The 12,364-nt window shown below is 37.5% G+C and overlaps 1 protein-coding gene across 2 annotated transcripts in view; it reads right to left on the bottom strand.

The window, feature by feature from the left end:
* BANK1 (B cell scaffold protein with ankyrin repeats 1) overlaps positions 1 to 12,364 on the bottom strand; it is a 160,819-nt gene that overhangs the window by 119,673 nt on the left and 28,782 nt on the right. For both annotated transcript variants that reach the window (XM_074866826.1, XM_074866827.1), the window contains one exon: positions 8,769 to 8,834. In XM_074866826.1, coding sequence (XP_074722927.1) covers positions 8,769 to 8,834 — 66 coding nt within the window. The remainder of the gene's footprint in view (positions 1 to 8,768; positions 8,835 to 12,364) is intronic.

The raw sequence follows: 12,364 nt of genomic DNA, 5'->3' as shown, positions 1-12,364 counted from the left end.
ACTCCAGAGCCACCATCTCCAGCACTCAGACTCCTACCAGCAGTTGCACACTATCTGTCCTAAAATGTGGAACATGAAACAACCATGTGAAGTATTATTTGTAAATGCTGAACAAGAAACACACCAGAGATTAAGCAAGCCTTCTCTTGATGGCATTAACTAAAACAATGTAGCTCATAAGGGTTTAATACTACATTAATAACATTCTAGTAATACAACCGAAGCAATATATACACAACATTTGTTTAGTGTGGGCAGAAGATGTCGCCTAATGTACAGGTCTTTTGAACACTTAAATTTTGGACATCTTCACTGTGAATCCTCTTTACAGTCTTGCTTTTACCCTGAAAGCAATGGCTAGGGAGCTTCACTAATTGCTAAGGCTCTCAGAAAAATTATCATTTAACAAGAATTTACAACTGTAGGTGAATATTAGCTTAAAAGAAACATAAAAGGAACATCATTATAATGCTGGAATATCTAAGAGAGAGGATTTATTAAACGGTATTTGTGGTTTGGTGAATGTGTCCTTTTAATGTTTTATATAATGGTGACCTATCTGTGAGGTTCTTAAAATGTAGCAGTAACGATTACAATAATGGATGAATAAAACCAGACCCTTTCTTGTAGGATCGAAGTATAAGAAATTATTAACCGTATCTAATGATGCTTAGACAGTACTATGAGCTAGAAGCTAAAAAGAAAGGAAAATCTCTGATAATTGTCCCCTGAATATTCAGGGCAGTGCTACTGGGAATTACAGTCTATTAGAGAGCGTAATGTTCTATTTCCATCAGGTTACTTTTGTTGGCTTACTTTTGACAAATATCTACTGCTGATGGTCACATTGCAAGGACTGATCTGAAATTTAAGTTCATATTTAAATAATAAAATATTACACACATTTACTGTAACAGTTATTCACTTAATTGGGCACAGTGCTGATGTTTTCAATTTTACTTCAATGTGCTCTCAAGTCATGTAACTTCAATACATCAAGTTGGTATATTTTACACAAAACCTTTTAAAATGCATTATTGCTTTCAATTTAACATTTTTAACTGAATTCATGAAATGACTTTGAAATTGCATTCCTTTGTATAAACTGAGAAATATTAATGAAGCCTCTCTAGCCTCTTGTGGATTCAACAATTAATGCCTCACCATGGCTTCTGAACAACTTCCATGCCACAATCAACCACCTCCCCGCCCCCAATTTCTAACTTTTCAAATATACTCTTTAGCTATCCCTACTGCAGTCTACATGAGCATTATAAATTGTCTCTGTATTTGATTACTTGGTACTAGCTACATGTTTTGAGTCAACAATGTATGTGACAGATTTGGGGTATTAAAAATAGCAGAAAACATAAACTTATGAAAGATTTATGTGTTTGCTAAGGCTACCCATGGAATGAATCTCACTGCCAAAATTTAGTTGGTTTTACAAAAGCAAAATGCCTGCTAGCTTTACAAATTTCAGTTCTTCCTCAAGTCTTGCTAAAGCAAGGCTAGCTGAAGAACTGAAACTGCATTACAAAAAAGGTCCTCATTTAACCCTATATCAAGAGAATGAGAAATATGGGCAAATCAGGTTAGGCAGATGTCTAGGAATGGAAAGGTAATTAAGCACATGTGGCCAACTTGACACATGAAAGAAAAGATAGGGTGTTCCAGTGTCAAAGATTAAAATAAAGGGGATTACAAGGAAGAGCTCTTAGGCTAAATTCAGCAGATCATTTAAGTGTACGAGTCATCTCATGTAATATGGTAGGACCACTCCCCAGCACAATGTGAAGTAAAGGCAGAGGCAGTCCCACTGGATTCTGTGAGGTAGAATTGAAAAGGTGCTCATGTACAAGTGACTTCCTTGCAGTTCAAAAGCTTCAGGTCAAACGTGTGTGAGCGCTCTGCAGAAGTATGGATGAAAGTACAGTCATACAGAAAAAAACAAAGTAACCTTCTGCAATGTGGAAAAATCAGGAAAAAATACTTATGCACATCATATTCTTCCTGCAATCCACCATAAATTTACCATAGACATTTATCAAAGTTAATCCTTTTAAAGTATGGGTATTTGTAAATGCTGTATGAGCTCAGCAGAGAGTGCAGCAGAGTGGGATTGAAAGGCAGCCTCTAACTGCATAAATTGCTCTATAAATGACCTGAGAAAGGCTGTGAGAAACATGGAGGCAGAAAACATCTACCACACTGGGTTTCATTCAGTGAGCATGTTTTCCTCAGCATGAGCACGGGATTTGTTCATTTTTACCATAAGCCCTTTCTAAGATATGATTTCAAAGCAAATCCCCTTTTCTGCTCTGCTGAAAAGATTTCTTTTATTGATGGTGAGAGACAGTTTAGGAATAGAAAGTTTTCTAAAAATCATAGAAAATTAATAAATACATACTCAAACATACAAACATCTAACTTAAATCTTAATTTCTTACATTTGTTTTCTATCATGTATAAATTCCAGACCAAGGTAAACATATTCATTAATGAACAAGTTTTAAATAATGTTTCTCTCTATGCTGAATCATCTGTCTTTTGCAAATACAGTTGTCAGTTATCTTTGTTTTTCTCAAAAGCATTCTCAGTCTCAGTTTCTCCTGCACGGTTGAGTTCTTGTCAAAAACAGTAGCTTCCTGTGAGTTGGCCTATTTTGCCCATGTCTCCAAAATGTTTCTATTACTTTATTTATGGTGAACAATTTTTCTTGCAAATAAGCATCAAATTGACAGTTCCTTTAAAAGCTATGAAGAACAGTTTTTCCTTTTCTGAACATCTGGAGTAGGTGTTTATGTCATCTTAGCAATGGATGGTGCTGCAATTTTCATTCATGTCTATTTCTCTCCCAAAATGGAGCAATCCCTGGAATCCCCCCACATCTATTGTTTTATGCATTACTATATACATCTAGGCAAAGACTGAGTTGATTTCCAAGGTGCATACCCACCTGTTCTTCTATTATCAGGTATGGTTTTGTACACAACTATTTACCACTCTGATTTAATTGTAGCCTAATGGAGTCATCGTAAAAGCATCTAAAACCAATATAAAAGTCTTATTACGTGTAGCCATATTGGATCTGATAGTAAAACCAAAATATTCTGCCTTCAAACAACCGCAAAACAGCAAAAAGTAATTTACTATGAATTTACCAATAATATTTAAGAAATAATTTGCATGAAACTGTAGGTGTTCCATTACACATATATATATACACACACACATTCATATGATTTTAACTGTATATTCAGAGGCAATCTAAGGCTATGACAACCAGCTCCTAACTGGTCTGTGGCTTGGAAGAAAGATTTGGCTTAAACTCAGCAACCAGTGCTTTGGTTAGGATGCATACATTTAGAGGCTTTTTGGGACTAAGTTTATCTTTTACTATATATCAATTCATGTTATTATTTTCACTGCAATCAAATAAATGATTTTCAGCTGCAGCAGCAGCACTAATAATATAACCACTCTGCTGAGCTTCTGACACATACTGACTGTCACAAAGAGTTTCTAAACTATTAAGCACACTGATTAGTTTGAAAAAAATAACTACCTGTCTGAGGTCATTTAGGTGCTGAGCAGAACTGTTGTTGGAGCCCGAGCCTGTTATTTCCAGTTTCTACATTCTCCATACTTTCATCCTGCCTCTTCTCCAGGGAGAAGCAAACTGAAGCCTGGCCCTTTGTGTGTACCAGCAGTTTGCAGTTATTAAAGCCTAATGTTTTATTAAAGAGTCCATCTATCCACTTCAGAGCTACTGGAGTTCTACCACAGGAAAAACACTTTGGCATTTTTGTTCCATTTCTCTGTGGTATCAGCACACACATATCTCACCTCTGTTTCAGTGAAGGATTATACAGCACTAAACATTGCCCAAAATCTGAGACGTGCTGTTACAACAACAGAGATAGGTTATCCTCCTGTTGCTGACTCAAATTACCACTGAAGACAAAAGGACTGATAGCAGAGGCATCCAAAGGTTGTGAGAAGACCTACAAAATTTGTTTGCCTGATAAAATAGTCCTGCAACTTCCTTATTATTCCAAAGGGGCCAGCTCCAGTTGCCTAGTGACTCTTATTATCTCTAAACTACAATTCAAGCCTCTTATAAGTGGCCTGGCACAAATTGCACACTGTGCTTGGACACAGAAGTGGCACGTGGCCACATTCTGAATTATATAGATAAAAAAGAACACAGATAGAGAGGAGCACTTTATAATCAAGTTCTACTTCAGGGAAGCACAACTGGCAGGCAGGACAGATGCTCAGATTTCAGGCCTGGTTTAAGTTTTTACAGGTATCACCTTCAAGAAACTACTAGTAAGTAGCCAAACTTTCCCCTCTTGGCCATGTTTGAAGCTATTGTCTTGATGAAGAATATTCTTGACAGACAACAAAGTTAAATAAAATGACATGGATGAAAGGTCATGAAGTTTAACATATCTGAAAAGTCCTTAAACAACTGCATCGGGAGAGGCTATGGGGAGAGACACTGGTGGCTGGCATTCTCAGCCTTCACCCTACTCAAAGTACAGGATACACATCATTAATAGCACCCAAACATTCACTAACACAAGACAATATACTCCATGTTATAGCATCCTTTAAATCAATCTGGTAACAGAAGCTAGCTTGGACTGCAGCAGCTCATTTACCAAACAGCGTATCTTAGTCTGAGTATGACAGCAGAGCTCCAATGCCTGCACAGGGCTCTTATCAATGCCTGGATGAAATTTATGATGCTGTTCTTGATCTGTACAGCTCTAAATTACATGGGACTTGTCTAAGGGACCACGTCTCCCCGTGCCATGCTGCCACAGCTGCTGTCAGCAGAAAGACTCATGCCAGACACATTTGGTATTAAAGAAGGAAAAAAAAAAAAAAAAGTGAATTGTCAGCAAGACTGACTTACTAGGGGACAGGCTGCTTTGCAATTTACTCCCACCTTTGGTTTGAAATAGCTAAGATCTATTGACCCTTAAAGCGGGCTAAAAGGTACACTGTTCTCTCAGGAACACAATCAAGAGTGGTATTTTTAGACACATCTGAAAACCATGCTTGCTTTCTAACTCCTGATTATTTTCCTTTTGTTAGGGTTATGAATAGGAAAATAATCCAAATTCTTTATCTTTTAATCCAACACCTAGACCCCAGAATCAGCACATTTTACTAAAACAGGATTTCAGATATCAGTATAGGAAAGAATAGCTCAGCAGAGGTACTCTGATAGTTCTTCTTTACCTGCAGAAGGGATGCCATTTATTTTGTTTAAGTGCTGGCCTTTCTCTAGCTTAGTTTGATAAAGGATACAGGTAACAGTATGCACATATATGTTAGTTTGATGAGACCTCTGAGCAGGACCAAAAGATGTCTGCTGTTAAACTGAACAAGCAGACAGCTATTACACTTTCAAATAATCTTTTTGTGCTCCACTTGCCCATCCCTAATTGCTTCAGTTAATTAGTGCTAGGATACAAGCCTTAATGGTAAATGTTAAAAAAGACAGAAGGGGAACAGCCTGCAGAAGGGGAACAGCCTTTTCTGAAGCTGAGTATCACCTAATGGGTATCTAATTCTGATGTTAGCTCTATTTTGCAGGTAAAATAATGAATGCCAGTTCCACAATAAGGCATTCACATTTTCTCTGTGTGGTTACAAGGCTGTATACCCAGATCCTACTAAGATTGCTTCACTTCTCCAACCTTATTACAAATTATAAATAATGATTCTTTGGGGAGCAGAAAATTTCCTAAGGAACCAGAAGGGAATTTCTCAAAATACAGATTTCTAGTAATAGAAACAAGTCTTCTTATATAGAAACCAGAAATAAAGTAAACGCATAACATTGCAGTTAAAGAGTAGTTAAAGAGACGATTTGTTCAGTTATCACCTACAGGAATGAGTTCTCATACATTCATATCATAGTGATTAGCATTCCACAACTGGATCTTTTCCATCACTCACTAGCAAATCAATTGTTTTCACATCTGGTTGTAGCTCATATTTCCCCAAAGGATCTCACGGATCATATTGGTTTTCCATTTTCCAATGTACTGTCTGACCTTTTCCCTCAAGGCCTTGCACAATTCACTTCAGTCAATCACTTCTCATTGATTGTTAGCGCTTGCTCATTCCCCATCTATCTTTGCTTTATCGTATATAGTTTGTTTACGTTTGTCAGAGGTTTTTTTTAGCATGTCCTGTCATCCACTTGCTGCTCTTTCCACCCTTCTTGCTTTAGATTTCTCATTTAGCTTTATACTTCTGATCTGTTCAACTTCCATTCCAGTTCAAGTCTAAACTCCATCTTCTCTCAACTTATCCTTTCTTTTATACAATATCTGTGTACTCAAAACAAACTTCAGCTTTCAGCATGACAGTCTCCAGTTAAGACCTTACACAAAGTGCTGTTCTTTTGTGATTTTATAGGGTTCTAGCAAAAATCCTTTCTTGGTTTATAATTTCTCCTGACACTTCCATTTTGTGTTACACATAAAATTTAGCACTGCATACACTTCCTTCTAAGGAAGAAGCAAAGAGAAGAGAGAGTCCCTGGAAACATTTTTTCACAATTCACCCAAAGTCAAATCCTGTCTGGTTACCCGAAGATTCACCTACTTTCTCCAGGGCACAAACACTGGCTCATTTGCAGCTGCTGTCTTACCTTTCTTCACTTTGTAAAGACTGACATACTGAATCTTGGAAACTGCAATCATTTCACTTCTTGGGCTTCTTTTCCCTCCAAAGTTCTGCAGTAGTATCAGATAACTGCTCCCTGTTGCACCACCACAGAAGAAATGTTGACCATATATTTCCTTACACTCATTCAGTAGTCAGTTTTAACCTTACATACAGGATACAATTATTGGAGATCCCTCTTTTCTAGTTGGTCCTTTCACTCATCACAGCAGTTGAGAATTGCTTTGGTCCTCTTAGCAATAACTAGACATCATTAACCAGCAGAGGCTACATACAATCAGTGCTATCAAGATGACTGCCAAAAGCTGACTGAGAATTGGGGTCCAGGCAACTTCAGCAAAGATTTCAAGTGAAATTTTTGCTTTTAATGCAAGACTTTTAGCTGGAAAATCCTCAATTCACTTGATTACAACATCAACCATTCAGCTGATGGGAAACTTGGACTTAAAGCTGCTCCTCAAGTTCCCATATAAAAGCAGAAAAGGATTAATATAAAAAGAGTCAGGGTTTAAAGCAGGAGTAGCTTGGAGGAATATCGCCCCAGTCCTTTCTTTTCTTGGGATTATCTGTCTTCTCTGATCATTCACCCTTTTACTGTCTCATTTTTTGGACATCACGATCCTGAATGAGAGGAACATTAATGCCAGCTTATTGAGCACCTGGATGATGAGCCAGTAATGACAAAAAGCCTTCTTTCTACCAACAAACTTCTACAATGTACCGACCCATGGCACATTCAACACAGGACCAAAAGAGACATCCTTAGAAACCTTAACAATAGGTCTGTAGGGATAAAACAGTGCAGCTTTACAGCAGCTTTCTGCTTGAGATCCCACTAGTACATGCGAGATGCCAAGAGAGTCACGCACAGTCCCTATCCGAAAGGAGCAGGGGCTAATAGGAGAAGATTCAGTAGAGAGAAACGGTTGGTACTAAATACTCCCATCCACACTATACACATTTTAAAGGGGCATATTTCCAACTAGTTCTGGTCTGGACCAGACCAGAACGCACAGTAGAATGCACACCTTTTAGTGCCTGATGTGCACCCAGTGAGGTCCCTGAGTGCACTTTCCCTTTTAGTTTTATCTGAAAGGAATCCATCCAATCCACATGCTCCAAGACTGTTATGCGTTGTGAATCAAAGCATGGTGAGCTGGAATAACTGAAGTATTTAAAAGCACACAGGTTGATGCTCATGTCTTGAAATTAACTAAAGAAGCTAAAATTCTAAACACCATACATCACTGACATGTATATTGAATTTGTGCCAGTAAGGAAGAGCCAGTGAGCTTGCAGCATCCTTCTTCCCTTACACCTTGCCAGCAAAACAGACCCACAGAGCCAGTAACCTTAGAGTCCAGCAGCACAGAACTGCTATGCCAGGAATTCTGAAATAACTTACTTGTCCTTCTCATCAGTCAGCATGCTGGTGCTGTTAAGCCGATCACTTCACAACAGTGTCAACCCAGAAATAAAATTATTTAAGTAAGAACTGGGGATAGGAAACATGTTATGTAGCTCTTTACTAAAGCAGGTGGATATTTTGCCAGTCTGTTTTCCCTACTAAGACTCTTTATGGGTTTTCACAAATATAAATAAACCAGAATGGCAAATGTTAACAGGTGCTGAAGACATGATGCAGAGTTCCTCCCAACCACTGGCTGCCAACGAATGATGGTGCAAATGTAATGCGAGTAGGACTGAACCATCTGAAATTTCAAATCAGCTTTCTCTTTACTACAAGCAAAACTCCTTATGCTGGGAGCAGAAAAGGAAAGCTCTCCATCTCTTCCCTTTTCTCTACTCTGAAATTAAATGGAAAAGGAAACCTCCCTGTTGAATCTCCTCCCCATTTCACACCCCTCACAAGAATGTGTGGGTATAGATGTGTGGGTGGATGTTTGAGAACAAGGCATGTTCCTCTACACAACTGTATGCTATGGTAAGGTTAGTTTATTATCTTTCATGTCTGACAACATGTAAGAAAACAAATTTAATTTTCTGAAGAGTGCTGGCTTTATTTGAGTAAATGCAAGGGGAATTCAACTCACCATCTGCAAGAACTGCTTCATAGATGTAAGACAAAGAGTCTTCAGAATTTTCATTCTGTGGCTTACCTAGGAAAAAAGAACAATTCTTTAATGGTATCAACTTGTAAATATCTGTAACTGGTCATCAACTCTGATGACAGTGATCATTGCTTCACTGATTGCTTCACAGAATGTTTAGCTTACTCTAAGGAAGATCTTGGCATCAGAAATCAAGCTGAGAAAGAAAAAAAAAGGAAAAGCTGCCAAAATAAAACAGTTAAGAAAACAAATGGACAAGCAACCTAAAACCTCAGAAATAAGGAAATACCATTACACCGATTTCCACTTTCTTCTTTTAGATGAAATTCTGTATGCTATTTTAGATGTAAGATAGAGCTATTTTAAAGCTACAGTTTTGCAGATAGAAAAAAAATAATTAATAAAAATAAAATCCAAGGGCTAGTGGAGAGGAACAAGCCTAGAGAGATCTTTAGATGGAACAGTTTTTATCCCTTTTCAGTAAACATCCCTGTGACTGACCTTTTCAATTTAGTATAGCAGGTAAGAAATATGGGCTTGAGGAAGAAGAGAAGTTTACCTGGAAGTAAATAGAGCAAACAGTGGGAGAGGAGTTAAGCAAAAGGAAAGAGAATAGAATCATGTGCAGGAAAATGAGAAATGGAAAATGGATGCAGGGGTTTGGAAGACAAGACAACTGTGCAGGGCTGTGTTTGATAATACAATAAATCTGGCTCCAGAGTTCACAGTATTGGGTCAAAAAAGCAATGGCCACGTTATCTAAAGTACTGGTCAAATACGAAAAAAACTCTCTGTCAGTTCTGATTTGTTGAAATTATTTTGATGGCTTAATAACTACCAGGAGACTTTGTCATATTATGCAATATCTGTCTATGCCACTCTTTATGTTGGATCAAGTTCTCGGCTGTTTTTCCATATCTGAGGTAACACTGACATAATAGATATAAGGCCTGCTTGAGCTCCATACTGTGAGATTCAGCTAACTCAACAAACCTGCTGTTGTACAGCATCTGTGGGACCCTGATTGCTGGGTACTCCAGAATTAATAACTAATACTACAACAAGGGACCAAGACTGAAAAGTAAGAGTCAATGGATAAAGGCGCCAAGGCTAGGATGAGGAGCCTGGGATTATTAAGATCGCATAAAACCTCAAACACTCAAAAGCAGTCTTTCTCCTTTGTAGTATATTGTTGACTATTTCTTTTAAATTGATCTGTACCGTGGACAGTGCACAAGTTACACCTACTCTGGCATGGACTTGTGGTTTTGTACTTAAGGAAGGTGTTGTTCACTGTATTCTGATTCAGTTATTCTTGTAATAACAAGCGTCGAGTGAATGAGGACAGGATTCCAGTGAGAGGAAGGACAGTGATATTAGCTGATTGCTACTCTAGAGAATTCAGGTAATTTCATCCTGAAGTTTTGAGGCAAAAAGCTAGAAGGCTTTTAAAACATGCTTTTCAGAAGCACTCATTAGTTTTGTATTGCACTTTCTGTGAAAGACCTTACAGCTGACCTGCAGACATCTGAGCAGTCACAAATGCATCTGAAATTAAAGGGAGTTTGAATGTGGATGTTAAAAATACTACATAGTCATAAGTGTTATGAAAAGTAATGTCTTAGAGTGGTATCAGAAATGAAGAAATGCTTCACCCTAATCTTTCTAACTACTAGTATGTACAATGATAAAATAAAATAATGTTTGGACAGCACTCAATACAGAAAAGAGTTCTACAGGAAAGCACATTAGGAAATTAGTAATTCTGTTTTTTCAAAAGGATTTAAATGGCATTCAGTACATAAATAATGCAACCGCAAACTCAAACACAAAACAAAGTATCAGATAACTGCTAATTAACTGAGCACTATTTATCCTGTGTACTAATGAGGGCAGGTTCTTGGTGGGGGGGTGGGAAGAATGCACTTACATAATTAAAGGCAATCAATGCTATGAACGAGGGTCGTAACTAAAGTTTAATAAGCTACTTTGTACCTGTAACTTTTTGACTTTTGAACACCTAACTTTGTAACCGTAATAACATTTTCTGGACCAAGTTCTGTCCTCATAGCCATTTAGGTAAGTAGAAGAGAGACCCTACCAAGAGCAAAATCTGATTCTATACAAAAAAAGTTGTTCTCTTGCTATCATAATATTGATTTTTTCTTTTTCAGTATGAACTTAAATATGTGCTACACTTCATTTTTTCAGGGATAGGTGATACAATTTTTTTAATCTGGAAAACACCACCACCCTTATTTTATCCTATTTCCAGGAAGCTGACACTAACATAACATAAATACATCATGGTGAAACTACAAATAGCAATTTTGTTATAACAACACTTGTGTGCCAGAAAATTTACAAAGCATGCATTTCCAGAGGACTTCTCTAGACACCTTCCAATAATAACTTTTCCGTAATTGTGATTGGTAACCACAGTGCAAAACCTGACAAGAGTCAATAAAACATTATATGAAGGACATGCAAGACTACACATTCACACAGCCATTTTGCAGTTCTATCTGCAAAATACCTCCTGGAAATCCTAAATTACTTGTAAGCTTTAGAAATAGCCTCACAACTGCAACTAAATACTGATTGATGACTGTTGTGCCATAAACAAGACATGAATTTGGATGGTGTCCACTTGCAACCTTGAAAAAGCAGACTAATGATGACAAATCCATTAATTCATTTTAAAAATAAAAAATTTATAACCTAAATAAACAACAGTAAAATCACAGTACATTAACTTAAATTAGTACATGCTGTTGCAGTAATGTTTATGTTCTAGTCATTTGACTTTTATTATTAATAAAACTTTTTATGAGCTTGTCCTAAACGCTGTTAAAAAACATTCACTTTAAGATGTCAGTGCATTCACTTTTCCAGGTGTAAGCAGTTTTCATCCAATTAGTGTCAAAAATAAGAGGGAAAAAAAAATCACATACATGATGCATACTTCAGAATGCAAGGGTACAGGTCACCATGACTGGCTAGACAGATCGAAACATGAGCTGCTAGGAAACCTGATTATATAATGATAAAGTCTTCTCTGGATTTTGCAGAAATAAGAGAAGGAAGAACTAACTCAAACAGTTTAAGTAGCAGGGAATGGCAGTCTCATCATCCTATCTACAGTTGATACCTCCAGGCTGCCACTTCAGTTTTTCTTCTGGTCTGAAATAGCCAGGATCACATGCCAGATGAAACAAGTTAGTGACATTAACCACATTTTTTTTGTGACAGTCATCCCTGTTACAAATCCTCATCACTGCCCTAGCATCCCAGCGATCATTCTGTGTGGAGATGGAGAAACACATCATCTCAGGAAGATTCAGTAACCTGGTAATCTTAGCAGCAGTCTCTGCAGAGCAGTTCTGGCAGGGCAAAATTGAAATGAGGACTATACCATAGCACACTTCAGCTAACAAAATGCCCCTTCTGCTCTTCTGCTTGCAATAAATTCATACAGGTTATTTTCATTTTAATTTCAATAAAAAAGTTTAATCGGCATTTGAGGTGCTCCTCCATAAGCAGATGACCTCACTGCCTTAAAGCACCAACAGCGATAT

This window comes from Strix uralensis, chromosome 4 (genome assembly GCF_047716275.1).
Source record: "Strix uralensis isolate ZFMK-TIS-50842 chromosome 4, bStrUra1, whole genome shotgun sequence".
In the NCBI taxonomy this organism is placed as follows: domain Eukaryota; kingdom Metazoa; phylum Chordata; class Aves; order Strigiformes; family Strigidae; genus Strix; species Strix uralensis.
Note: the sequence above shows the minus strand (reverse complement) of the source record. Positions and strands in the feature narration are given on the sequence as shown.